Source organism: Pantherophis guttatus, chromosome 9, assembly GCF_059756535.1.
Source record: "Pantherophis guttatus breed Tessera chromosome 9, ASM5975653v1, whole genome shotgun sequence".
Classification (NCBI taxonomy): domain Eukaryota; kingdom Metazoa; phylum Chordata; class Lepidosauria; order Squamata; family Colubridae; genus Pantherophis; species Pantherophis guttatus.
This window is the reverse complement of record NC_142071.1, coordinates 29,907,863-29,930,533: the sequence shown is the minus strand read 5'-3', so window position 1 is coordinate 29,930,533 and position 22,671 is coordinate 29,907,863. Positions and strand designations below refer to the sequence as shown.

The window sequence follows — 22,671 nt, the reverse complement described above, 5'->3', positions numbered from 1 at the left end:
TCCTATCTCTCTCTCTCTCTCTCTCTCTCTCTCTCTCTCTCTCTCTCTCTCTCTCTCTCTCTCTATATATATATATATATACCCGAATAAAAGGATAAACCACGTTCCACTGCAAAAAAAAAATAATAGCTTGAACATTTGCCAAAGGACAAAAGAAGTTTGCACTAGCAGGTCCTAAAATAATTTTTTCCCTGCGTCAAAGGCTCAGCTTGAGAATATTATTCATCGGTTTTATTTATCACCTTCATTCATCACTTCTTTGAAAAAAAAAAAATGCATTCACACACACCAACCGGGTGACGTCCAGATGACAGATATGCATAGTGCAAAAAAACCCAACAACCTGAGCCTTTCCAGGGTGTGCAATTCACACTTCCTTCGCTGCTCCTCGCTTGGCATGCCAACCCCTCGTCGGTCCCATCACCTCCGGATCCCAGACCCCCCAGCTGCCGTCCCCGGCTGATCTTCCTTTGCAGGAATGAAAAAGCTATTTTCCGCGCTCGGCTTGACTTGGTGGAAGAAGGAAGCGACGTGAAGGAAAGGACTCTTGGGCTGTTTAAATATTAAACGTCTCGAGTTAAGTGGCCACCTCGCCTCTGGACCTTGGACTTCAGACATGAAGCAGACATGAAGCAGAAAAAGGGTAAGTGTTCTGGGACCTGGGCAGCAGAGAGGAGCCCTAACATCTGCAGGGTTGAATTTCTTACTTAGAGGGCGAAGGACCCAGAGGGTTACTAAGCAGTGTCCACGAATAACCACCCTTTCCAGAGGTTCCTGGGAATGCAAATTTTCCACGTTCGTTTTCCGCGGCGGAGCTTGTTCCTGGATGGGCTGCCCTACTGAAAACAGCCCTGGCTGTTTGCTGAAGGCATTCATAACCCTCTCTTAATTCTTGGCCAGGCGAGGTCTATCTACCTTTTAAAATGAAAATCCCTTTCGTCTAAGAGGACTTTAAATCCGACGCTGTCAAAATTCAGAAAGAGATTTTTTTTCCTGCCAGACTGATTTTCCTCCCGGCAGGACCACCCCACCCCACCCCACCCCCCCAAACAAAGAAGGTAGAAGTTTAATTTCTGGTCTTTGGGTACCCCAAGCCCAGCTAAAGTGGACCCTAGGTCAGTGATGGCGAAGCTTTTCAGCACCAAACCGTACCGCGTGTGCATGTGTGTGCATGCATGTGCCAAAAACCCAAAGATCAGCTGGATGGCATGCACATGCCTGTTTTTTGGCCGTTTTTCAGGCCCTTCTGGGGCCCTTTTCAGGTCATTTTTCAGGCCAGGTGCCGGAGCGCCAGAAAATGGCCCCAAAGTGCCCCCAAAACGGCCTGAAAATAGGCCAAAAGATGACCTGTTTTCCAGCACTCCAGCGCCTGCAAAGATCAGCTGGTGTGTCCGCACTGAAAATCAGAAGACCAGCTGGCGACAGCACGCGTGCCTATAGAGAGGGCTCTGCATGGCACCTCTGACACGCGTGCCAGAGGTTCGCCATCACGGCCCTGGGTTCTCCCCTGCCCTCCCTTTCTCCCCCTGCTGCTCTTATCAATCGCGTAACAAACCGTGGCATAAATTAAACCCTGGAATAAATTTTCCTGCTCTCAGTCCCAACCCATCTCCACCTAGTTTTGTTTTGCTTCATAGGGTGGAGGAAGAGATGACTATCTGGCCCGGAGTTAATGCTCTTGCTACATCGGTAATCTTTTGAACCGTGAAGCACAACAAGCGTCCTTCAAAAACCCATTTGGTTTTTGCAGCTTGAATCTATCCAGTTAAGGGACACCTGCAGGAGAATCCTGTTCAGGTATTCAAACCTCTTTGCTTCCCCCCCCCCACCGGCCAGGTAATAGGAACAAAGTTGGAAGGGACCTTGGAGGTAATCTAGTCCAACCCCCTGTTCACGCAGAAGACCTATACTAGGGATTCGAACCGCTGAACGTCTGACCTTTCTGATCGACAAGCTCAGCGTCTTAGCCGCTGAGCCACCTAGCCAGGTGACTTCCCTGGACCCAGTTTCGGCTCCTGATGGCTCCTGCTCATTTGGTAGCGCTGAAAGGAAAAGATTCTTCGAAAGAGATTGAAATTCAACATGGGTTTCCCCAGTCCTAAAAATATGCTCTTTAGGATGAATTGGATCTGTTGTTGTTGTTGTTTGAAATTCAAGAATAACAGCAATGGGATGATCCTTGAGAAGGAGATCTCGCTCTTTGGATTCAGTTCTGATCCCTGGGACTTCATTTTGTGACTTTTTTTTCCTTTTAATTTGATTTATATGCCGCCCTTCTCCGGAGACTCAGGGCGGCTTACAGTGCGTTAAGCAATAGCCTTCATACTTTTGTATATTTATACAAAGTCAGTTTATTGCCCCCACAAACTGGGTCCTCATTTCACCTACCTTAGAAAGGATGGAAGGCTGAGTCACCCTTGAGCCTGGGGAGATTCGAACTAGCAGTAATTGCAGGCAGCTGAATGATAATAACAGGCTATTAGTCTGCTGCACCACCAGACTTTGCGGAACAAAGTTGGAAACGATATAAGTCCGCTTTCTAAAGCCTTGGAGGCCGATTTCAGAAGTTGCTGATGCTCCATCCCTGGAGGATTTTAAGAAGAGATTGGACAGCCACATGTCTGGAATAGAATAGAATAACAGAGTTGGAAGGGACCTTGGAGGTCTTCTAGTCCAATCCTCTGCTTAGTCAGGAAACCTTACATCACTTCAGACAAATGGTGGTCCAATATCTTCTTAAAAACTTCCAATGTTGGAGCATTTACAACTTCTGAAGGCAGCTTCTGTTCCATTGATTGATTGTTCTCACGGTCAGGAAATTCCTCCTTATTTCCAGGTTGAATCTCTCCTTGTTCAGTTTCCATCCATTATTATTCCTTGTCTGGCCTTCTGGTGCTTTGGAAAATAGCTTGACCCCTTCTTCTCTGGGGCAGCCCCTCAAATATTGGAAGACTGCTATTTTATATATATATATATAGACATGCAGAAGTCAGTTCCTCTTCTTATTTAAGGGTGGAAAGAAAACAACTATGAATTAAGCCTTCTTTTGATTTCACCAATGAATCATAGCTGGGCTTATCTCGTTGCATGTGAAGACACTGTCAGCTTCAAAAATTGCAGCCTGGATCACACAGCTCAGCCAGCCGTAACCCAAATCAGGCTGTAGGGCGGTGCATTGTGGGCAGGGGTGAAATCCAGCAGGTTCTGACAGGTTCTGGAGAACCGGTAGCGGAAATTTTGAGTAGTTCGGAGAACTGGCAAATGCCACCTCTGGCTGGCCCCAGAATGGGGTGGGAAATGGAGATTTTGCAGTATCCTTTTTCCCCCGGAGTGCGGGTGGGAATGGAGATTTTGCAGTATCCTTGCCCCTGGAGTGGGGTGGGAATGGAGATTTTGCAGTATCCTTGCCCCTGGAGTGGGGTGGGAATGGAGATTTTGCAGTATCCTTGCCCCTGGAGTGGGGTGGCAATGGAGATTTTGCAGTATCCTTGCCCCTGGAGTGGGGTGGCAATGGAGATTTTGCAGTATCCTTCCCCCAGGAGTGGGGTGGGAATGGAGATTTTGCAGTATCCTTCCCCCAGGAGTGGGGTGGGAATGGAGTTTTTGCAGTATCCTTCCCCCGGGAGTGGGGTGGGAATGGAGATTTTGCAGTATCCTTTCCCCAGGAGTGGAGTAGGAATGGAGATTTTGCAGTATCCTTTCCCCAGGAGTGGAGTAGGAATGGAGATTTTGCAATATCCTTCCCCCTGGAGTGGGGAGGGAATGGGGATTTTGCAATATCCTTCTCCTGTCATGCCCACCAAGCCATGCCACGCCACACCACGCCATGCCACACCCCACCAAGCCACGCCCACAGAACCAGTAGTAAAAAAATTTGGATTTCACCACTGATTGTGGGTGCATCGAGCCAACAGTTCTGTTGAATTACCACCCCAGAGGGGTAAAATTGCAAAATTTTACCCGAATCTTTTTCTGCCAAAGCTAAATGAATATTTCTGACCGGGAACCAAGAAAGGGACATTGGGGGCTTTGAGTGGGGAGGGAGGGTCTCTGTGTTGGTATGAGACAGCCCCCGGCTCATGCTCAGTCCTTGCTTTTACAGGGCTTCAGGAGACCACGGAGTCGACCATGTAAGTGCCAAGCTGGGGGGAAGGGGCACAGGCAAAACTAGCAGGCCAACCAACATTTCTTTATCCCCCCTCCCCCTCCCACCGCCATGTGCAATTTCACACATTCCATCCGGGCACGCAGGGCAGTTGGCACAAACAAGTTGATGGGATGGGTTGACGGTTGGCTAAAGCTTAAAACCATCCGTTGAAGATGGTGCCACGGATGGCAGCCTCGGTGAAATGCTCTCTGGTAGTTCTGATCTGTGACCTATGACTTGCTGTTTGTATGTACACTGTGAGCATGTGCACCGGAGACAAATTACTTGTGTGTCCAAATCACATTTGGCCAATAAAGAATTCCATTCTATTCTGTTGTATTTTCCATTCCATTCCTATTCTTCTGTTTCTGTTTCTGTTTCTGTTTCTGTTTCTGTTTCTGTTTCTGTTTCTATTCTATTCTATTCTATTCTATTCTATTCTATTCTATTCTATTCTATTCTTCATTCTATTCTATTCTTTCCATTCCATTATTCATTATTCTATTCTATTCTGTTCTATTCTATTCTATTATTACAAAATTTCATTTTAATGTATGCCGATCAATGTACATTTAAAGTGACAATAAAGTGATTCTATTCTATTCTATTCTATTCTACTCTACTCTATTCCTTATTCTATGCTACTCTATTCTATGCTACTCTATTCTATTCTATTCTATTCTATTCTATTCTATTCTATTCTATTCTATTCTATTCTATTCTATTCTATTCTATTCTTACAAAGTTTCATTTTAATGTATGCCGATCAGTGTACATTTAAAGTGACAATAAAGTGATTCTATTCTATTCTATTCTATTCTATTCTATTCTATTCTATTCTATTCTATTCTATTCTATTCTATTCTATTCTATTCCATTCCATTCCATTCCATTCCATTCTTCTGACGACAAGCTCCAGAATTAAGGGACCCTAACTAACCACCAAAGAAATATGAAAGTACTTCCATTGCAGACTGGGGATTGGTTGACAGCTCTGGTAAAGCTGAGATGTTGACAGGAACTTTTGGTGGCTCTTCAGCGAAGGCGTCTGCAAACTGTGATGAGAAAATGTTGAGATGGGGGGCCATGGGAGTGGGATCAAACTCTGCTTGTTTGCCATGTTCATTAGGTGTGTGGGCCACAGGTAGAGCTTTGATGGCATTGCTGTGGCCATCATCTCGACCTTTTAGACCTTCTCCTGTGAACACCCGTTTCTCAACTTTTGAGATGCTCCTTCTTCTTCTTCCTCTCTTGCAGGAAATTCGAATTTAACCCGAAAGAAGGGATCGATAATCCCGCCTTATCTCTGGCAGAAGATTCCGGTAACGAGAGGGCTGTCGGTGGCAGCTTGTGGGTGGGAAAGGAAGGGCTGGTGTTTTCCTGAGGGTGTTTGGCAAGCGAGTTGCCCAAACTTTTCCATCAGCCGACGTTCTTCTGCAAGCTGATGCTTCTTCTTCCTCCTCCGTGGTTCCTTCTCAACCAAAGGTTCAGCTGAGCTGCCTTCCAAGTTCTTTGCAAATGCCACAACCACGTTGTGAGCGTTGTCAACGTCCTGACTAGACTGGTTAGTGTGCGATGGGAGGTGGGCTCAAGGGTTCAACTTGCTCCTGAATTCAAGAGAGCCCATCTACCCAAGGAGGGTTCTCATGAGGGCATGCAACAGATATTTTGTAGCTCAGGGTTGAACTGTGGGGTCCGCGGTGCTCCCTGAGCTTGGTTGTCTTCTTGTAGATGTTTCATTACCAAACTAGATAACATTATCAGTGGTAGAAGGGAAGGGGGTTTGCAGAAAGGAGGAGGAGAAGGAAGGACCAGGAGGAGAATAAGAGGAAGAAGGAAGAAGAGGAGGAAGAGGAAGAGGAGGAGGGGATTCTTCGTGCTCCCTGAGCTTGATTGTCTTCTTGTAGATGTTTCATTACCAAACTAGATAACATTATCAGTGGTAGAAGGGAAGGGGGTTTGCAGAAAGGAGGAGGAGAAGGAAGGACCAGGAGGAGAATAAGAGGAAGAAGGAAGAAGAGGAGGAAGAGGAAGAGGAGGAGGGGATTCTTCGTGCTCCCTGAGCTTGATTGTTTTCTTGTAGATGTTTCCATACCAAACTAGGTAACATTATCAGTTGCTTATAATATGATCGCAAAGGTCATTTATGCATAGTATAGATCTTGGGAGCCTCTTCACTCAACCTATCCTTTTTCTCCATATTCAGTCTTCCCAATACAAAGGTAGCCCCGTCTCCCCAGCCAAACCAGTTTGAAAAGAGATGTCTCTTTTATCCTCCTCAGAACCAGAAGGGACTTCCCAGATACGTTTCTGTTTACTGAAGAAAGAAGCTGGTGACAACCTGGGCTTCTCATTGTGCCAAGCAGCCGGAGGGACGTGTCCCATTGTACGGAAGGTGACACCGGGAGGGCTGGCCTACCGTAAAGGCCTTCGGGATGGAGACCGAATCCTTGAGGTCAACGGAGTTAATGTTGAAGGCATGGGATATCTTCGGGTAAGGTTTGGATGGATCTCCTGCTTGTCCTGGGTATATTGAGTGACCCAGCCGCTGGGCACACATTTCCAAAGTTAAACAAGTCTCGCAAATGAACAGCTTCTCAACCTTGACGTGCGGAGTTCAATGCAATGCTGGCCAGGGAATTCTGGGAGTTGAAGTCCACGTGTCTTAAAGTGGCTTAAGGTTGAGAAATATTGCTGTTGTCAACTTCATCCGTCTAGATCCGGGGTCTCCAAACGTTAAGACTTGTGGACTTCAACTCCCAGAATTCCCCATTTGAGGAACTCTGGGAGTTGAAGCCCACGAGTCTTAAAAGTGGCCAAGTTTGGAGACCCCAGATCTAGATTGTGTCTACCGTGTTTTCCCGAAAATAAGACCGGGTCTTATATTAATTTTTGCTCCAAAAGACATATTAGGGCTTATTTTATGGTTAGGTCTTATTTTGGGGAAAATACGGTACTAAATGCACCATCTGACTGACAATCTTAACTGGGGCTTATTTTGGGGGTACGGCTTATATTACGAGCATCCTGAAAATCATGCTAGGACTTATTTTCTGGTTGGGTCTTATTTTCAGGGAATCAGGGTACATGGCGAGCATGCTGGGATCAAATATTGGAATAGGTTCTCCAGTTGCTGACATTTGCCATCTCTCTCTCTCTCTCTGTCGCTATCTCTCCCTCTGTCTCTCTCTCTTGCTCTCTGTTTCTCTGTTTCTCTGTCTGTCTCTTTCTCTCTTTTTCTCTTTTTCTCTCTGTCTCTCTCTCTGTCTTACTGTCTCTCTCTCTGTCTCTGTCTGTCTCTGTCTGTCTCTCTCTTTTTCTCTCTGTCTCTGTCTCTCCCTCTCCCTCTCTCTCTTCTCATTTCCAGGTGATCTGGAAGATCAAGAGTAGCTCAAAACAGGTCCTGCTCACTCTCCTGGAAGGGAATGCCTACGAAGTAACCAAAGCTCTCAATCGGGATCTTAACCAGCTCTTGTCCAGATACAGAAGGCCACGCCTGTGCTGCGTTCCCAAAGGCTCGAGCGGTTTGGGCTTCAGTGTGTCAGCTCCAGAAGGTAGCGGCAGGAGTCACTTCTGCTTATCTCCGTGTGCGCCGGTGGTTTTGCACTGTTAACTCAAAAGATTCTGCCTTGGGAAAAGTCAGACCTCTTGGGCTGAGCTGGGGTTATTTTTTGCATGCTGGTTTCTGCTGCCAGAGTCCCCTTGGACAGGTGGCACACGGAGCCATATCTGTGGGTACGCGACTGCTGCCCTAGCTCAGCTCCAGCGTGCATGTGCGCACCGGCCAGCTAATTTCCGGGCCTTCTGGGCCCACCGGAAGTCGGGAAACGAGCTGTTTCTGGCCTCTGGGGGTGGTGGGGAAGGCTGTTTTTGCCCTCCCCAGGCTCCTAGAAAGCCTCTGGAGTCTGGGAGAGCGAAAAACGGGCCTTCTAGTCCCACCGGAAGTCGGGAAACAGGCAGTTTCCGGCCTCCAGAGGGCCTCCAGGGAGGTGGGGAAGGCTGTTTTTGCCCTCCCCAGGCTCCAAGAAAGCCTCTGCAGCCTGGGGAGGGTGAAAACTGAGCATACCGGGCCCACAATATCATCGCGTGCCGAAAGCAAAGGGAGCGGGGGGGGGGGTCACGCACACATGCAAGGAGGGGTGGGGCACATTGAGTTATGGGTGTGGGCATGCATGAACATGACCAGCCCCCCGCGCTCCCCCCGTTTTTGGTATGTGACGGCAAAAAGGTTAGCCATCACTGGCCTAGGTTATTTTTGAGGGCGCAAATTCTCTTCCTTCACAAGGCTTCCTCTTGATGTTGTGGTCCTCCTGTACAGGTGTGACCGGCGTATTCCAGCTCTCCGTGCTGCAGGATGGACCAGCTCATAAAGCGGGGGTGCCACACGGTTCCTGGCTGGTGGAACTCAACGGCATCAGCGTTAAGAACTGGACGACTGCACAACTCAACCAAAAGGTTCTAGCAACGCAATGCGCTTTGAGATTTATGAACTGCCAGTCTCTTACATTCAGTCCCACCCAGTGGTGAAATCCAATTTTTTTTACTACTGGTTCTGTGGGCGTGGCTTGGTGGGTGTGGTGTGGCTTGGCGGGCGTGACGGGGGAAAGATACTGCAAAATCCCCATTCCCTCCCCACTCCTGAGGGAAGGATACTGCAAAATCTCTATTCCCTCCCCACTCTTGGGGGAAGGATATTGCAAAACCTCCATTCCCTCCCCACTCCTGGGGGAAGGATACTGCAAAATCCTCATTCCCTCCCCACTCCTGGGGGAAGGATATTGCAAAATCTCCATTCCCGCCCCACTCCTGGGGGAAGGATATTGCAAAATCCCCATTCCCATCCCACTCCTGGGGGAAGGATATTGCAAAATTGCAGAATATCTTCTGGTGGCATAAGGTATTTTGTTGCGAGCAGCGGAGTGGAGGACTCTTCTTGTGAAATATTTCTGGACACGTTCAATTGTATTAATGTCCGATACGCAGTGCGGGTTCCAGACAGATGAGTTGTATTCGAGAATTGGTCTAGCAAAGGTTTTGTATGCTCTGGTTAGAAAGTACAATATTACCAATATTACTTTCCCTCCCAAAACCTTACTCTGGCCATCCTCTGGGTAGATTTTACGCAGCCCCTTCTCCCTTCGTGGCCCAATCATTTCCCATCCCTGTCTAGTTTTCTGAATTGTTGCCAACGTTTTGGTCATCGTTGTCGTCGTTTCTCTCTCTTGCTCCGATTCGGATTCAGCTCAAACAGAGCAGCAGTCCCATAGGGCTCCTGGTGATGGACAGCCGGTCGGAAGAGGTGTACCGACAGTGCGGTGTTAAGGTTACGGCTGCCCTGGCTGACACCTCCTGGGTTCCGTTCCAAGTGATGAAGCTTCAGATGACGCGAGGAGAAGACGGATACGGGTTCTTGATGAAAGAAGAAAAATCCAGCTCGGGGAAGAGGGGTGAGATTGTTTTTTCACTATAAAGTAAACTTTTGATAAACCAGTTTGCATATCTCTTATTCATTGCTCTCAGCAACGTTTCTTTGTGCTCTACAGTCTGCTGGTTGGTAACACAACAACAATATCCTCAACGGGTGAAATCCAACTGGTTCGGACCGGTTCGGGTGAACTGCTAGGGATTATTGGCATTGGTTCGCCGAACTGGTTGTAATCACCCCTCGTTGGCCCCATCCACACCCAGCCGGTCATCGCTCACCTCTTCTGGCCATTCAATATTCCACAGAATTCAATGTTAAATGCAGCAGAGAGAATGCTAACTTTTCTCCCTCCATTCAGAACGGAGCTGCTGCAGCCTGTGCCTTTAAGGTAGTCCCCAGGAGGGGGGGTGACGGGAGGGGGAGCAGCTGGAATGGAGCTGCTTTCGTGAAAGGCGGGAAAATGGGGAAGGGGATTTTCCTGCCTGTCACCCATTCCTCAAGCTCAGCACAGACTGAGGGAAGGATGGTAGGCAGGAATATTCCCCTCCCCATTTTCCTGCCATTCGCGACAAGGAGTGGCTGGGAGGGGAGGGGCCGGTGAGGAGCCCCTCGATGTGAGCGATGTCGAGTTGGCCACGCCCACCCAGTCACATGAACTCCCAACAAGCCACGCCCACAGAACCGGTAGGGGAATTTTTTTTAATTCCACCACTTTGAAATTTCATTTTGTTGGAATCATTTCACGCTAGAGGCTGTTCTGTCTCTCCTATCTTTGACCCGTCTGCAGCCCAATTTTTGAGAGACCTGGATGCCGGGCTACCCGCTGAAAAGGCAGGGATGAGAGAAGGCGACTGTCTGTTGGCGGTGAACGGCGAGATTGTCGAAGAGCTTGACCATCAGGAAGTGGTGTCGAGGATCCGTTCCGACAGCCAGCGGGTGACTCTCTTGGTCATCGACTCAGAAGGAAGCAAGTTCTACAACATGGTACCCAAGACTTCTCTTCTATCGACTCCTGAAAGATGAGAAGATGGGAAGGGATAATAATAATATGCAGAAATCCTTTTGGGATTCTGTATCCAGATACCGTGTTTTTCAGAGTATAAGACACACTTTTTTCCCTCCTAAAAGAGGCTGAAAATTTGGAGGCATCTTATACTCCGAATGTAACTCGTTGCGGTGCCCAAAATGGCTAACCAGAACAGCTGCTGCCTTCTCTTACCCCTTCCGCGCTTTGCCTGCTTTAGTCACTGTAGCTCCCTCCGAGGATCAGCTGTGTTTTTCAGCCCCAACGCAAGCGAAGCAATCTTCCGTGCTTTGCCTGCCTTTCTAATTGCTGCTCCCTCCGATAATCAGCTGTGGAGCACAGCAGTGGTGGGTTGCCCCCCGGTTTAGACCAGTTCACAAGAACCGGTAGTAAAACCAGTGGGAGGCTCCGCATCTTGAACAGATGATACACAAACGTATGTAATTCAAGGACTGTTTGGGGTGGCATTTCTTCCACATTCAGGATAGGAGAGCAAAGAAATTCCATCATTCTCCATTAAACTACAATTCAGTGGGATTCTCCAAGGAGACGTGTCAACTGGTATCAAGAATGATGCACGTGGACAGTGTGTTTATGGTGGGATACTTAAGATGGGTTAGATTTGATTTTTGCCCCATGATACAAAATAGAATTTTAAGTCTAGCTTGTTATTAGGAATTTACTGATTGATTTCTGGACAATCAGTGCCAAATTCTTGATTTGGGTCTACATTTCAGGTTGGAGTATCTCCTTTAGTCTTCTACGATGATGAAGACTTCCCATCGAGCTTTCTGATCAACCGTGGTTCTACTTCTCCAGGCATCTTTCAGGAACAAAGCTGGCCCCCTTTGAGACCGTGTCACTGTCAGTTCTCTAGCAATACAGCGCCACCTGGCCAACCTGACCCTACCCCATGGACCTTCACCGGAGAGGTAAGAAAACCTAGAACAGAATAACAGAATTGGAAGGGACCTTGGAGGTCTTCTAATCTAACCCTTCTTCAAGTAGAAAACCCTATACCATTTCAGATGAAGGGTTGTCCAATCTCTTTTTATAAACCTCCAATGTTGGGGCACCCACAATTTCTGGAGGCAAGCTGTTCCACTGATCAATTGTTCTCACTGCCAGGAAATTCCTCCTTAATTCTAGGTTGGTTCTCTCCTTGATTAGTTTCCATCCGTTGCTTCTTCTCCTGCCTTCTGGTGCTTTGGAGAATAGAGGTTGACTCCCTCTTCTTCTTTGTGGCAGCCCCTCAAATATTGGAAGGCTGCTATCATGTCACCCCTGGTCCTTCTTTCCGTTAAACTAGACATGCCCAGTTCCTGCAACCGTTCTTCATATGTCTCGGATTTCTATGAAGTCAATGACTTGACTTTCTCCAGCCCAACATCACCTCTTGCATTTTGGGGACAGGCCACCAGAGTGGGATTTCTTCAGTGTCACCTATCTTTTTCTGGGATCATCTACGGAAAACATGAGCTAGCTTCTCCTTGTTTCCCACAGGACCATGATGGGTTCAGCCAGGCATTCTAGGGACAGCGCCTTGGACTCTATGGAAAACAAGTGAGCAGCTTTGCACACCCTTCCGGCATGAACTCAAATCGAACTCATCTCCCCCAGACCAGCTTTCCCAATCCTTTTCTGCCTTCCGGGTCACTCTGTCTCTGCACTCGAATGATTTCTGCAAAACCGGGCAAGCGGGCTAAAGATTCAGAGCGGAGGATGGCCAGAGATGGATTCAGGGCCACCTTGGGGGGAATTCCTTTTGGAAAGATTCAAAAAAGATTGCTGGAAATAATTGCAATTCAAGGATAGCCCTCATTCATTGCATTTTGTGGAAGAGAAGCTAGTACAGACGTCCTCTCTGGGTGTCTGACAACATCTCTACATGATTCCTACCAGCAGAATGTGGATGAAGACCATTGACCACTTCCTTCAAACTTTTTTTTCCCTCCGTTAAAATATTCCCTCTATTGCAAGATCTCCATCCTTTAAAACTTTGAAGACTTGTGGATTTCAGCTCCCAGAATTCCTCGGCCAGCCATGCAACTCCCAGAATTCCCTAAGCTGGCTGGGGAATTCTGGGAATTGAAGTCCACAAGTCTTCAAGTTGCCAAGGTTGGAGTTCCCTGCTCTACTGGAACCAATAAAACCAAGCACCGGGACTTCCTTTCATCTTCTTCTGACAATCGACCCATCGATTTTGCACAAAACAGACTGTGAAGGTTGGCAGAGGATGAGCAAGGGGCTTCCAATCTCAGAGCTCTTTCTCCAAGATCTTTTTCTGAGTGGAGATGCATAGCATCTTCTGTTCTTGGCCTACACTCTGAAGAGTACAAGATTAGGACCTCAGCTACGTTAAATGGGGATTAATGTGTTCTGAAACAAAACTGAAAGAGATAACAGATGGCCTGATCTGGAATTTCCTTCCTTCCTTCCTTCGTTTGAGCTGCCTAAGAAAACGAGTTTGTTAACGAAGGAAAGTACTTTTCACACACCTCAAGACAGGATTGTTTGGATTCACTCATCACGCTAAACCATAGTTTGCTTTAATAGGGGTTTGTCGCAAGGTACGGAGAGCCAACTTCACACACGAGACTAAAACCAGCTCAAATAAAACAACACCATGCTTTCATGAGTTGGGTGAATTGCTGAGCAATGTGGATGGATAATTCCGTATTTTATTGTGTGGAATCCTTGGTGGTCTCCGAGCTTGGTGGCTTTCTTGCAGACATTTCATGACCCAACTAGGGAACGTCATCAGTGCTAGAAGAGAGATGAGTCTGCTTTCTGTTTATACTCCGGTGGCTTGCCCTGTCAGTGTTGGTGGGAGTGGCCTTGATGGATCCTTGATTAGACATCTTGTTGACTGTTAGCTTGTGTATCTGAGTCGGTAGCTCCCTAACTGGGGTGTCGTTTGTGGCTTGGTTGTTGGTCTAGTGTTGATATGAATCTCTTTTTATCTGGGTGTTGGTTACTGGCAAGGTGGAGTTTTGATCTCTCAGTTCCTTTTGGGTTTTCTGATTGGTATGTAAATGCCTTTATCTCCTTGTGTCTGTTGATGGCTGATTGGTAACGAAACGTCTGCAAGAAAACCACCAAGCTCAGAAGAGCACAGCTCAACCTTGAGCTACAAATATTCCCTTCTAACGGTACATCTCGATGTCCGTGCCAATATGAAACCCCCGGGAGGATAAGGAGACAAACCTTAGCTCTGCTTGACCGCTGCTTCAGATCTCCAATGGGTTAAGTCCAAACTCCTTTAGCGCATTCTTATAGTCAGTGTGGATGAGGGTAGCCTCAGTCTCCCAGCCCAGTTTGGTGGCTTGTAGCTTGGAAAGCACCTGATCCAAGCTGTCCTGTTAAAAGGAAGTGAGAACGGGAAGGTCTAGAGAGACGAGAGCAGCAAAACAGGATGTGGTCCCTGGCTGAACATTCAAAGGGAAGAGACAACGACCCATATTTGCCATTGTCTTACCTGAGAATGTCCCCCCCCCCCTACTCTGAAAATGTCTTGGGAAGTTTGGGGAGCCAGAAGGGTCATTTGTGGTCCAAGCAGAATCAGAGGTGGTATTCAGCCGGTTCTGTCAAACCGGTAGCTGAAATTTTGAGTAGTTCGGAGAACCGGCAAATACCACCTCTGGCTGGCCCCGCCCCCATCTATTCACTGCCTCCCAAGTCTCAGCTGATCGAGTCTCAGCCGATTGGCTGGGTCTTCTTTTGTTGCCCTGCACAAGAGAACGGAGCTGGAAAGCAGGTTAGTGGGGTGGGGAGGGAATGGGGATTTTGCAGTATCCTTTCCCTGGAGTGGAGAGAGAATGGGGATTTTGAAGTATCCTTCCCCCGAAGTGGGGAGGGAATGGGGATTTTGCAGTATCTTTCCCCCTGGAGTGGGGAGGGAATGGGGATTTTGCAGTGTCCTTCCCCCGGAGTGGGGAGGGAATGGGGATTTTGCAGTATCTTTCCCCCTGGAGTGGGGAGGGAATGGGGATTTTGCAGTCTCCTTCCCCTGCCACACCCACCAAGCCACATAATGATAGGTTGACTCAGCCTTCCATCCTTCCGAGGTTGGTAAAATGAGGACCGAAATTGTTGGGGGCAAGAGGCTGACTCTGTAAACTGCTTAGAGAGGGCTGTAAAGCACCGTGAAGCGGTATAGAAGTCTATTGCTATTGCTATCCTTCCCCCAGGAGTGGGGAGGGAATGGGGATTTTGTAGTATCCTTCCCCTGCCATGCCCATCAAGCAGTGGTGGGATGCTCCCGGTTCGCGTGAACCAATATGGTGGCTTTGGGAGGCTCCGCCCACCCACCCAGATGTCATCAAAAAGATTTGCGCGTATGCAGAAGCTCCGTGCCCACATGCTACTGATAGCGAACTGGTAGCGCCGGGTTTCGAAACCCACTACTGCCACCAAGCCACGCCCACAGAACCGGTAGTAAAAAATTTTGAATCCCACCACTGAAGCAGACATGCCAAGTGATGGAAGGAAAGATCTGAGTGGCACTGAATGCTTTTCCAAGCATCAGGGTTTAAAGGGGAAAAAAAACCCCACAGACCAACAAACCAGTTTCTCTGCTTGAACAGGGCAATGAGAAGAACATTGCCCAATAATTTTGACTATCGTCATGCTCAACCTATAACCCACAGAAGCACGCACAGAGCATAGTTTAACATGAGCAATCACAGGAATATTCACTTCTCTCTCTCTCTCTCTCGCTCTCTCTTTCCTGAAACTTTGCTGATGAGCAACACCAAACATTTGGTCTCCTCCCCTTAGGTTCTGGGCTGGGACCAGGATTGATGTCCTTCCCATCCCCGACTCACGTGAAGGATTCTTTCACATTCCTTCTCCATCTCCCCAGCCTTCTGCTGCATCTGAGCCACAGCTTTGTCCTTCTCCTCCGAGATCTTTGCTCGGTCCTCTTCACTCCGCTGCAGGGTTTTTTGGCAGGCAGCTGCCGAGGACAAATGAGGTGGGGTGGGGTGGGGATGGGGGGGGAAGGACAGAGATCGAGGTGAGAGAAAGCAGAAGAGAGCTGAGAGCCGGCTGGGGGAATTCTGGGAGTTGAAGCCCAGACATGTTAAAAGTTGCTGAAGTTTGAGAGACTTTGCTCCAGTCAACTCCATGTAGATGGTGTCTACTGTGGGATCAAATGTTGGACCAGATTCTCAAGACATGACTGGCTGGGGAATTCTGGGAGTTGAAGTCCAGACATGTTTTGTTTTTTTTTAATTTGATTTATATGCCACTCTTCTCCGGAGACTCAGGGCGGCTTACAATGCGTTAAGCAATAGCCTTCATACTTTTGTATATTTATACAAAGTCAGCTTATTGCCCCCACAAACTGGGTCCTCATTTCACCTACCTTAGAAAGGATGGAAGGCTGAGTCAACCTTGAGCCTTGGAGAGATTCGAACTTGCAGTAACTGCAGGCAGCTGTGTTAATGACAGGGTGCTTAGACCACTGTGCTATCAAGGCTCCTAAAAAAGTTGCTTTAAGTTGTTAAAAGTTGCTGAAGTTTGAGAGACTTTGCTCCAGTCAACTCCATCCATCTAGATGGTGTCCACACTGAGATCAAGTGTTGGACCAGGTTCTCAGGACATGACTGGCTGGGAAATTCTGGGGGGTTGAAATCCACACAACTTAAAGTTGTCCAAGCTGAGAAACACTGCCCTAGGGCCTTCAGGTACTTGGAGGCGAGGGTATCCTAAAATTGGGGGTGTTCAAAATTTTTGCAGATAACGATCATTCTGGGAGTTGAAGTCCGCCAGCCTTAAAGTTGCCAAGATTGGAGACCCCTGGTTTAAAAGATGCAAGGAAGTGGGTGCAGCTATTTCTTTTATTTCCTCCCAGTCCTTAAACAGCGGCCTTCAACGGCCACAGCGCATCTGAGTAACCTTCTGCAAGGCTAAACTTTTGTGTAAATACCCAGCTGCTCTTGCAGGTTCTGCTTTTCAGCTTCCAAACGCTGAATCTGCCTGTCGCTCTGGAGCTGAAACTGCTGATACTGGCGGATCATCTCTGAAACGAAGAAACGGGAGTGGCGTCAGACGGAGGAGGAAACCCCTTAGTTACCCCTAGATTCCTAGATGCTATTTTTGGAGCGCCGAAGCGTGATCCTTGAGTGTGCAGTAAGCTAAACGGGCAAGTCCCTTCCGGTCACAAAGGGACAGAGGTTGAGTTGAAGGCAAAATGGGCTATCCAAAAAGAGCCGAGCATCCTACAGAAGGAAATGCTGATTTTCTCCAGCTGTTTTGGGATGATGGCGTGTATCTTTCTAAAGATAAATGGATTCTCTATGTCACACATCCATCAGCAAAAATCTTCCCTCTAGCTCAGTGGCCCCCAAAAGCTCAGTGGCCCCCAAACTTTTAGGGGGCCCCGGTTGCAGTTCCGTGGAGAGAGGTTTTGCCGCAGCCCAGAGAGGGCAGGGGTTGGAGACCCCTGCTTTAGCTAGTAGGAATGGGTGGGGTGCAAAGTACACCCCACCCCCCTTTGAAATGCACCAAGCTGACGTTTTTTCCTAGAACATGAGATTGATGGACAGGATGGTGGTTGATATCTATTCACAGAAACCAAGGTATAGCAGGGCATAAATCTGATCCCTTAACCAGTGTTCTTCCATCAATACAACTTTAAGATGGGTGGACTTCAACTCCCAGAATTCCTGGCTGGGGAGTTCTGGGAGTTGAAGTCCACCCATTTTAAAGCATGCTGGCTTTTTTTAATATATATATTTTTTAATTTTCTTTTCATACAAACATTCCATCTTACGTTAAACAGTGTGTCACCTGACTATAAAATTCTTTGTGTCTTAGCAATTAAACTTACCACCATATTCATTTCTCACATTCATTCTTATATTAATACTAAATAATAATAATAATACTGATAAAATAACATAAACCTAAACCTTAAAGCATGCTGGCTGGGATATCCTGAGAGTTGAAGTCCACCCATCTTAAAGCATGCTGGCTGGGGGATTCTGGGAGTTGAACTCTGGGAGTTGAAGTCTACCCATCTTAAAGCATGCTGGTTGGGGGATTCTGGGAGTTGAAGTCTACCCCTTTTAAAGCATGTTCCCTGGAGAATTCTGGGAATTAAACTCCACCCATCTTAAAGCATGCTGGCTGAGGAATTCTGGGAGTTGAAGTCTGCAAGTCTTAAAGTTGCCAAGGTTGGAGACCCCTGCCCCAGAGGAATGAAAGAGTTAAGCTGCCAAGGCATTTCCCACCCAACTGCCAGTCACATTTCTGGGAAAGGAAAGAATCGGTTTCTGCAAGCGACGACCAAGGGAACAGTCCCTCCTGCCCACCTCCCCCAAATCACCTTCATAAATATCCTTTTTGTCTTTCTGGGCTTTTTCCAGGTTTCTCTCCAGTTCTGTCAGCCTCTGCCTGAATCCTTCCCTGTCAATCCTTGCCTGTTTGGCCAGGTCTCTCTGGAGAACTGCAAGGCAAAAGGGGACAGAAGCCATGTCACTATTCGGGCTCATCTCTCGTGTCAAAAACGCAGGAGTTAGAAAAGGGGAAATTATGAATTTAAATATTTTTTTTAAAAAAATTAACCGCTTTAATAAAATATAGATTTGTACACTTCTAGCCCAGTGCCATATTTCCAACCAGCAAGTCATTCTGTCTGCGTGTCGGTCCCAGAAGACACTGTAAAAAGATGGATAGTTGTTTGAATTGTGTCACATTCGCAGCAAATATTTTGTCCTCGGGGGGGAAAACCCCCCACCCCATTTTTCCATGTGGTCTTTAGTTCTAGCCGGGCCGGTGCTCCGTTTTGCTTAAAATATCTTCAGAACGTCTTCTTCTGAACCTCTAAGCAGCTTCTCAAGGACTTCTATCCAATTATGAAGTTGTTTTAACTTGAAATTTTCATCGTTTTAATCGTTCTGTTTGAGCCAGGGGTGAAATCCAGCAGGTTCTGACCGGTTCTGAAGAACTGGTAGCGGAAATTTTGAGCAGTTCGGAGAACCAGCAAATACCCCCTCTGGCTGGCCCTAGAGTGGGGTGGGAATGGAGATTTTGCAGTATCCTTCCTCCAGGAATGGAGATGGAATGGGGATTTTACAGTATCCTTCCCCTGGAGTTTGATTCTAGGTAGAGGCAGATATTTCTCTCTCTGTGGGCACAATGAAAATATATTTGCTGAACAAAACTCCGCACTGGTGACATGAAGGGCATCCGTAAACACTCAGCTCCATTCAGTTGTCCAGACTCCACCCCGCAAGGGATTATGGGGTCATTAAAAGCAGAAGATGATGGTGATGATGATGCGATGACCTGCATAACAACTGGCACAAGCATAAATCCAGGCTCAATTACGGTCGTAAGTCGAGAACTACCTGTATACCAAATTGGCTTTCAAACGGGTGAGGAGGGGGGCTTAGGCTACTGCAGAAAGCAATGCAGCTCTGTGCATCTTATACTCCCCTCCCAAAGCTACCCAGCCTCAATTGCTCTCTCTGTTTTCCACATCCTCGCACAACTCTCCAGCTCTCCTCACCCAAATGCTGCTTCAGTGCGTCAGCCTCTGGCGATGCCTCTTTGTGTCTCTCCTCACCTGGAGGGAAGAATGAGAACAGATGCTGAAGAAATGGAAGATACTGAGGTCCTTATACTTGGTATTTAGTTAACGTCAACCTTAGAAGCCTTAGAAAATACCTGTTGTGACCTAGGCTTACTGAGTCATTACAATACATTTGTATTTGGGGGTTCTCCAAACTGCACAGAATCTTAGCTAGAGGGTCTCCCGAACCCCTGTGAATCCCCAGCAGCTCACCCGTGCAACCAATCCCACTTAGAAAACTGGCTGAATGGACGGGATTAAGGATTAAGTCAGCAAACGCAAAGCCACACTGAATTTAGAATACAGAATCTAATCTAATCTAATCTAATCTAATCTAATCTAATCTAATCTAATCTAATCTAATCTAATCAAATCAAATAATCCCACCAAGCACCTCAATTTCAAAGGCCCAAAAGGGTATAAAAACCACTCTGCTACCCTATCCCATGCTGTCAGCTGTCCCAGAACCGATGCCGAGACACTTCGCTTCCGCTTCCTAAATAAACGGAGACCTCCTTTCCTGCCGCTTGCCTCAAAATTCATTGGCTCCTGCATCTTTCTCCCGGCTTGGAACCAGACCGGGTTTTCCTTCCAACACCGGGGAACCCCTAACAGACCAAGAGCGATGGGATGCAGGAAAAACTGCTAATATCATCCAATTTCCTCTGAGTTTTTACACGTTATTATTTCAGTGCTCAACATTACGGGGAGGAGGAGACATCGGACATAGAAAAACGTTTGAAGGAGTCGCTTTAATAACTTCTGTAAGCTTATCGTTTCTTCCTTCCAGAGTGAAAAACCACAAATTTAAGTTGAAGGCTAATGCATCCCATTTTTTTTTCTCCCCCAGCGACACGCGGCGAAAAAAATAATTTTAAGCTAAGCCAGGTGTTTTTGTAGAGAGATTGCGTTGGATTTTCAAATGTTAGCAGCCTTGCTCCCAAGCGTACAAAATTAAGTAACGGTTTGCTGTTGGTTCTTAAACAGATTAACAGAGTTGAAAGGGTCCTTGTAGGTCATCTAGTCCAACCCCAAGCAGGAGACCCCTGCCTATACCGTTTCCGACAAATGGCAGTCCAATCTCTTCTTGAAAGCCTCCGGTGATTAAAGCAGTTCTGATTTACTTTCCTCCTCCTCCTCTGCAAAAGTTTGGCTTGTATTCTTGTTATAATACTTTCCACGGAAGGAATGCGAAGGAAAAACTCTGCCTGCAAATCTCAGGTTGTTTGCACTTTACCTAGAGTGGATGACTTTTGCTTCCTTGTTTTTTTCACTTTTCTTTTCTTTGGAAGTGGCATCCTTGGGCAGACTCAGCCTGTGCGATGCTCCCAATTTTCTGCAGAAATTCATGCTCCGCACTCCTCGAGCCTTGAACCAGTGCAGCAGTCCAAATGTGCGTCTCACACCTGGTAGGAAAAAAAAACCCGAGGGGGTCTTTACGGGTGGCGGCAGGTTTTTTTCCCCCCCACCATATAATTGCAAACGTTTGCTGTGGCGACAGCAGAAGCGTCCAATGTACAAAAAAAAAAAGGGCCAGAAAAAGCGTCTGGATTTTAGCACGCCCCTCCCTGGGATCCGAGTTGTGTTTTTTTTCGGTGTTGCGTGGCAACAGCCCTTCTTGGCTGCCATGGTGACCAAGGAAAGCTTAGCAAAAAAACCTCAAAAAAAAAAAAAAACCCACAAGAGTTCAACAGCATTGAACTGTTCAGCAAAGAAAGGATTTTGAGATTCGGGCCAAATGTTTTGTTTGAATTATTTCTTCTTCTTCTTCTTCTTCCTCCTCCTCCTCCTCCTCCTCCTCCTCCTCCTCTTCTTCTTCTTCCTTCTTTTTTTCTTTTTCTTCTTCTTCCTTCTTCTTCCTTCTTCTTCTTCTTCTTTTCTTTTTCATTTTCTTCTTCTTCCTTCTTCTTCTTCTTCTTCCTTCTTCTTCTTCTTTTTTTCAGGGAGAGGGAGGAAAAAAAAGGCAACTAATTAAACAGAGACAGCGATAACAGATTTGTCTTCTGGGTTGAAGTGCCTAGCCTAATTTTTAAATTCACTCCCTCGCCCTCTGCTCATTCTAATTTTCTGCTTGGAGTGTTGAAAATTTACACAGAGTTTAGGCCGTTGTGTTGGCCCTGCCATCAAAGATCCTCTCCACAGCAGAGCCCTGCAGATCTGGTAGGACTTGAAAAAACACCAGGTATAGTGTAGTGCAGAATAGACACTACAGGGCTGCATTGCCCCAAAGGAGTCCAGGCAATGGAATGGAATGGAAAGGATAGGATAGGATAGGATAGGATAGGATAGGATAGGGTAGGGTAGGGTAGGGTAGGGTAGGGTAGGGTAGAGTAGAGTAGAATAGAATAGAATAGAATAGAGTAGAGTAGAGTAGAGTAGAGTAGAATAGAATAGAATAGAATAGAATAGAATAGAATAGAATAGAATAGAATAGAATAGAATAGAATAGAATAATGAATAATGGAATGGGAAGGATAGGATAGGGTAGGGTAGGGTAGGGTAGAGTAGAGTAGAGTAGAGTAGAATAGAATAGAATAGAATAGAATAGAATAATGGAATGGAATAGAATAGAATAATGAATAATGGAATAGAATAGAATAATGGAATAGAATAGAATAGAATCACTTTGTCACTTTAAATGTACACTGATCAGCATACATTAAAATGAAACTTCGTTATAGAATAGAATAATGAATAATGGAATGGAAAGAATAGAACAGAATAGAATAATTTTATTGTGTACATGTCCGTGGCGAGAGAAACGAATCTTGCGAGTTGACCAGACAGATGGCTTAAGCTAGGAAACAAAGCTGTTCCAGTATCTGGAAGTCCTGCTACAGATACTTTGAAACCTCCTCTCAGAGGGAAGCGACAGAGACTATGAAATGAGGGTGTGGGGGAGCAGTTGTATAATATGGTGGGTTTTATTTCCACCAGTGTTAGGATCCCCTTCCTCAATGGAAGAGTTGGAGAATTCACTGTTTGTCTTGCTTCCTGGTTTTGAATCTCGAAAAGTCATATAAAAGTCACTTTTTCCACCTAGGACTTCTGGAGAAAAACAAACTCTTTTTCCTTGAGCCTCTGAGTGGATCTTTCACCCCGATCTTTCTCCATTTTCTTTACCCAGGACACCCTCTAAACCCGATCTTCTCCTCTTGGATCACTTCCTCTTTGTTGTCGGAAAGGCGGCCAGTGAAGATATTTCGTCAGTCCAAAACTTCTCCTGACACCTTCATTTCTCTTTTTGTTGCCTTACTTCTGTTTTATCAGCCACTTCCATATTTTCCTTGCATTGTTCTGTCCCCTTGTCAGAAGGAAGCGTGACTCTCCAGATTTTCGTAAAATTTGCAAAGAATTTGAGTTTAAGACAGCTTTCTTCAGTCTGGAGCCCAAAACCCATACTGGCTGGGATTTATGGGAGAGAGTCTGGAGAAACAGGAGGGTAAGGCCGCAGTCAAAAAAGCCAATGCAATCCTAAACTGCATTCCCAGAGG

At 46.7% G+C, this 22,671-nt stretch overlaps 2 protein-coding genes across 4 annotated transcripts; one reads left to right on the top strand and one right to left on the bottom strand.

Moving 5' to 3' along the window:
- Window positions 1-340: 340 nt before the first annotated feature.
- Window positions 341-13,231, top strand: NHERF4 (NHERF family PDZ scaffold protein 4). 2 transcript variants are annotated; one of them, XM_034425293.3, is made up of 10 exons: window positions 341-643; window positions 4,103-4,130; window positions 5,405-5,469; window positions 6,430-6,641; window positions 7,515-7,701; window positions 8,466-8,602; window positions 9,390-9,594; window positions 10,360-10,556; window positions 11,334-11,528; window positions 12,100-13,231. In XM_034425293.3, exons 1-10 carry the CDS (start codon window positions 628-630, stop codon window positions 12,127-12,129), a joined length of 1,272 nt encoding a protein of 423 aa, XP_034281184.2. In that variant the 5' UTR covers window positions 341-627; the 3' UTR covers window positions 12,130-13,231. The 2 variants fall into 2 exon arrangements, with proteins under 2 accessions (XP_034281184.2, XP_034281185.2); XM_034425294.3 differs by lacking the exon at window positions 341-643 and adding an exon at window positions 1,667-1,797.
- DRC12 (dynein regulatory complex subunit 12 homolog) lies at window positions 10,258-20,769 on the bottom strand. Of its 2 annotated transcripts, none has more exons than XM_034425296.3 (7): window positions 20,415-20,762; window positions 19,115-19,171; window positions 17,930-18,049; window positions 16,529-16,621; window positions 15,423-15,553; window positions 13,804-13,955; window positions 10,258-10,584 (listed from the first exon to the last, which is right to left on the bottom strand). In XM_034425296.3, exons 1-6 carry the CDS (start codon window positions 20,473-20,475, stop codon window positions 13,827-13,829), a joined length of 591 nt encoding a protein of 196 aa, XP_034281187.2. In that variant the 5' UTR covers window positions 20,476-20,762; the 3' UTR covers window positions 10,258-10,584; window positions 13,804-13,826. The 2 variants fall into 2 exon arrangements, with proteins under 2 accessions (XP_034281187.2, XP_087732091.1); XM_087875965.1 differs by lacking the exon at window positions 10,258-10,584 and adding an exon at window positions 13,124-13,680 and having other exon boundaries at window positions 20,415-20,769.
- Between the last annotated feature and the right edge of the window lie 1,902 nt (window positions 20,770-22,671).

Bases quoted from the DNA above. Each gene is read 5' to 3' on its own strand.
- NHERF4 (XM_034425293.3), top strand. The intron at 8,603-9,389 runs GTTCTAGCAACG...ATTCGGATTCAG, and splicing joins CTGCACAACTCAACCAAAAG to CTCAAACAGAGCAGCAGTCC. The intron at 10,557-11,333 runs GTACCCAAGACT...TCTACATTTCAG, and splicing joins GAAGCAAGTTCTACAACATG to GTTGGAGTATCTCCTTTAGT.
- DRC12 (XM_087875965.1), bottom strand. From the start codon at position 20,475: ATGCCACTTCCAAAGAAAAGAAAAGTGAAAAAAACAAGGAAGCAAAAG. The intron at 19,172-20,414 runs GTAAAGTGCAAA...TCTTCCCTCCAG, and splicing joins GCAAAAGTCATCCACTCTAG to GTGAGGAGAGACACAAAGAG. The intron at 16,622-17,929 runs GTGATTTGGGGG...TCTTCGTTTCAG, and splicing joins CAAAAAGGATATTTATGAAG to AGATGATCCGCCAGTATCAG.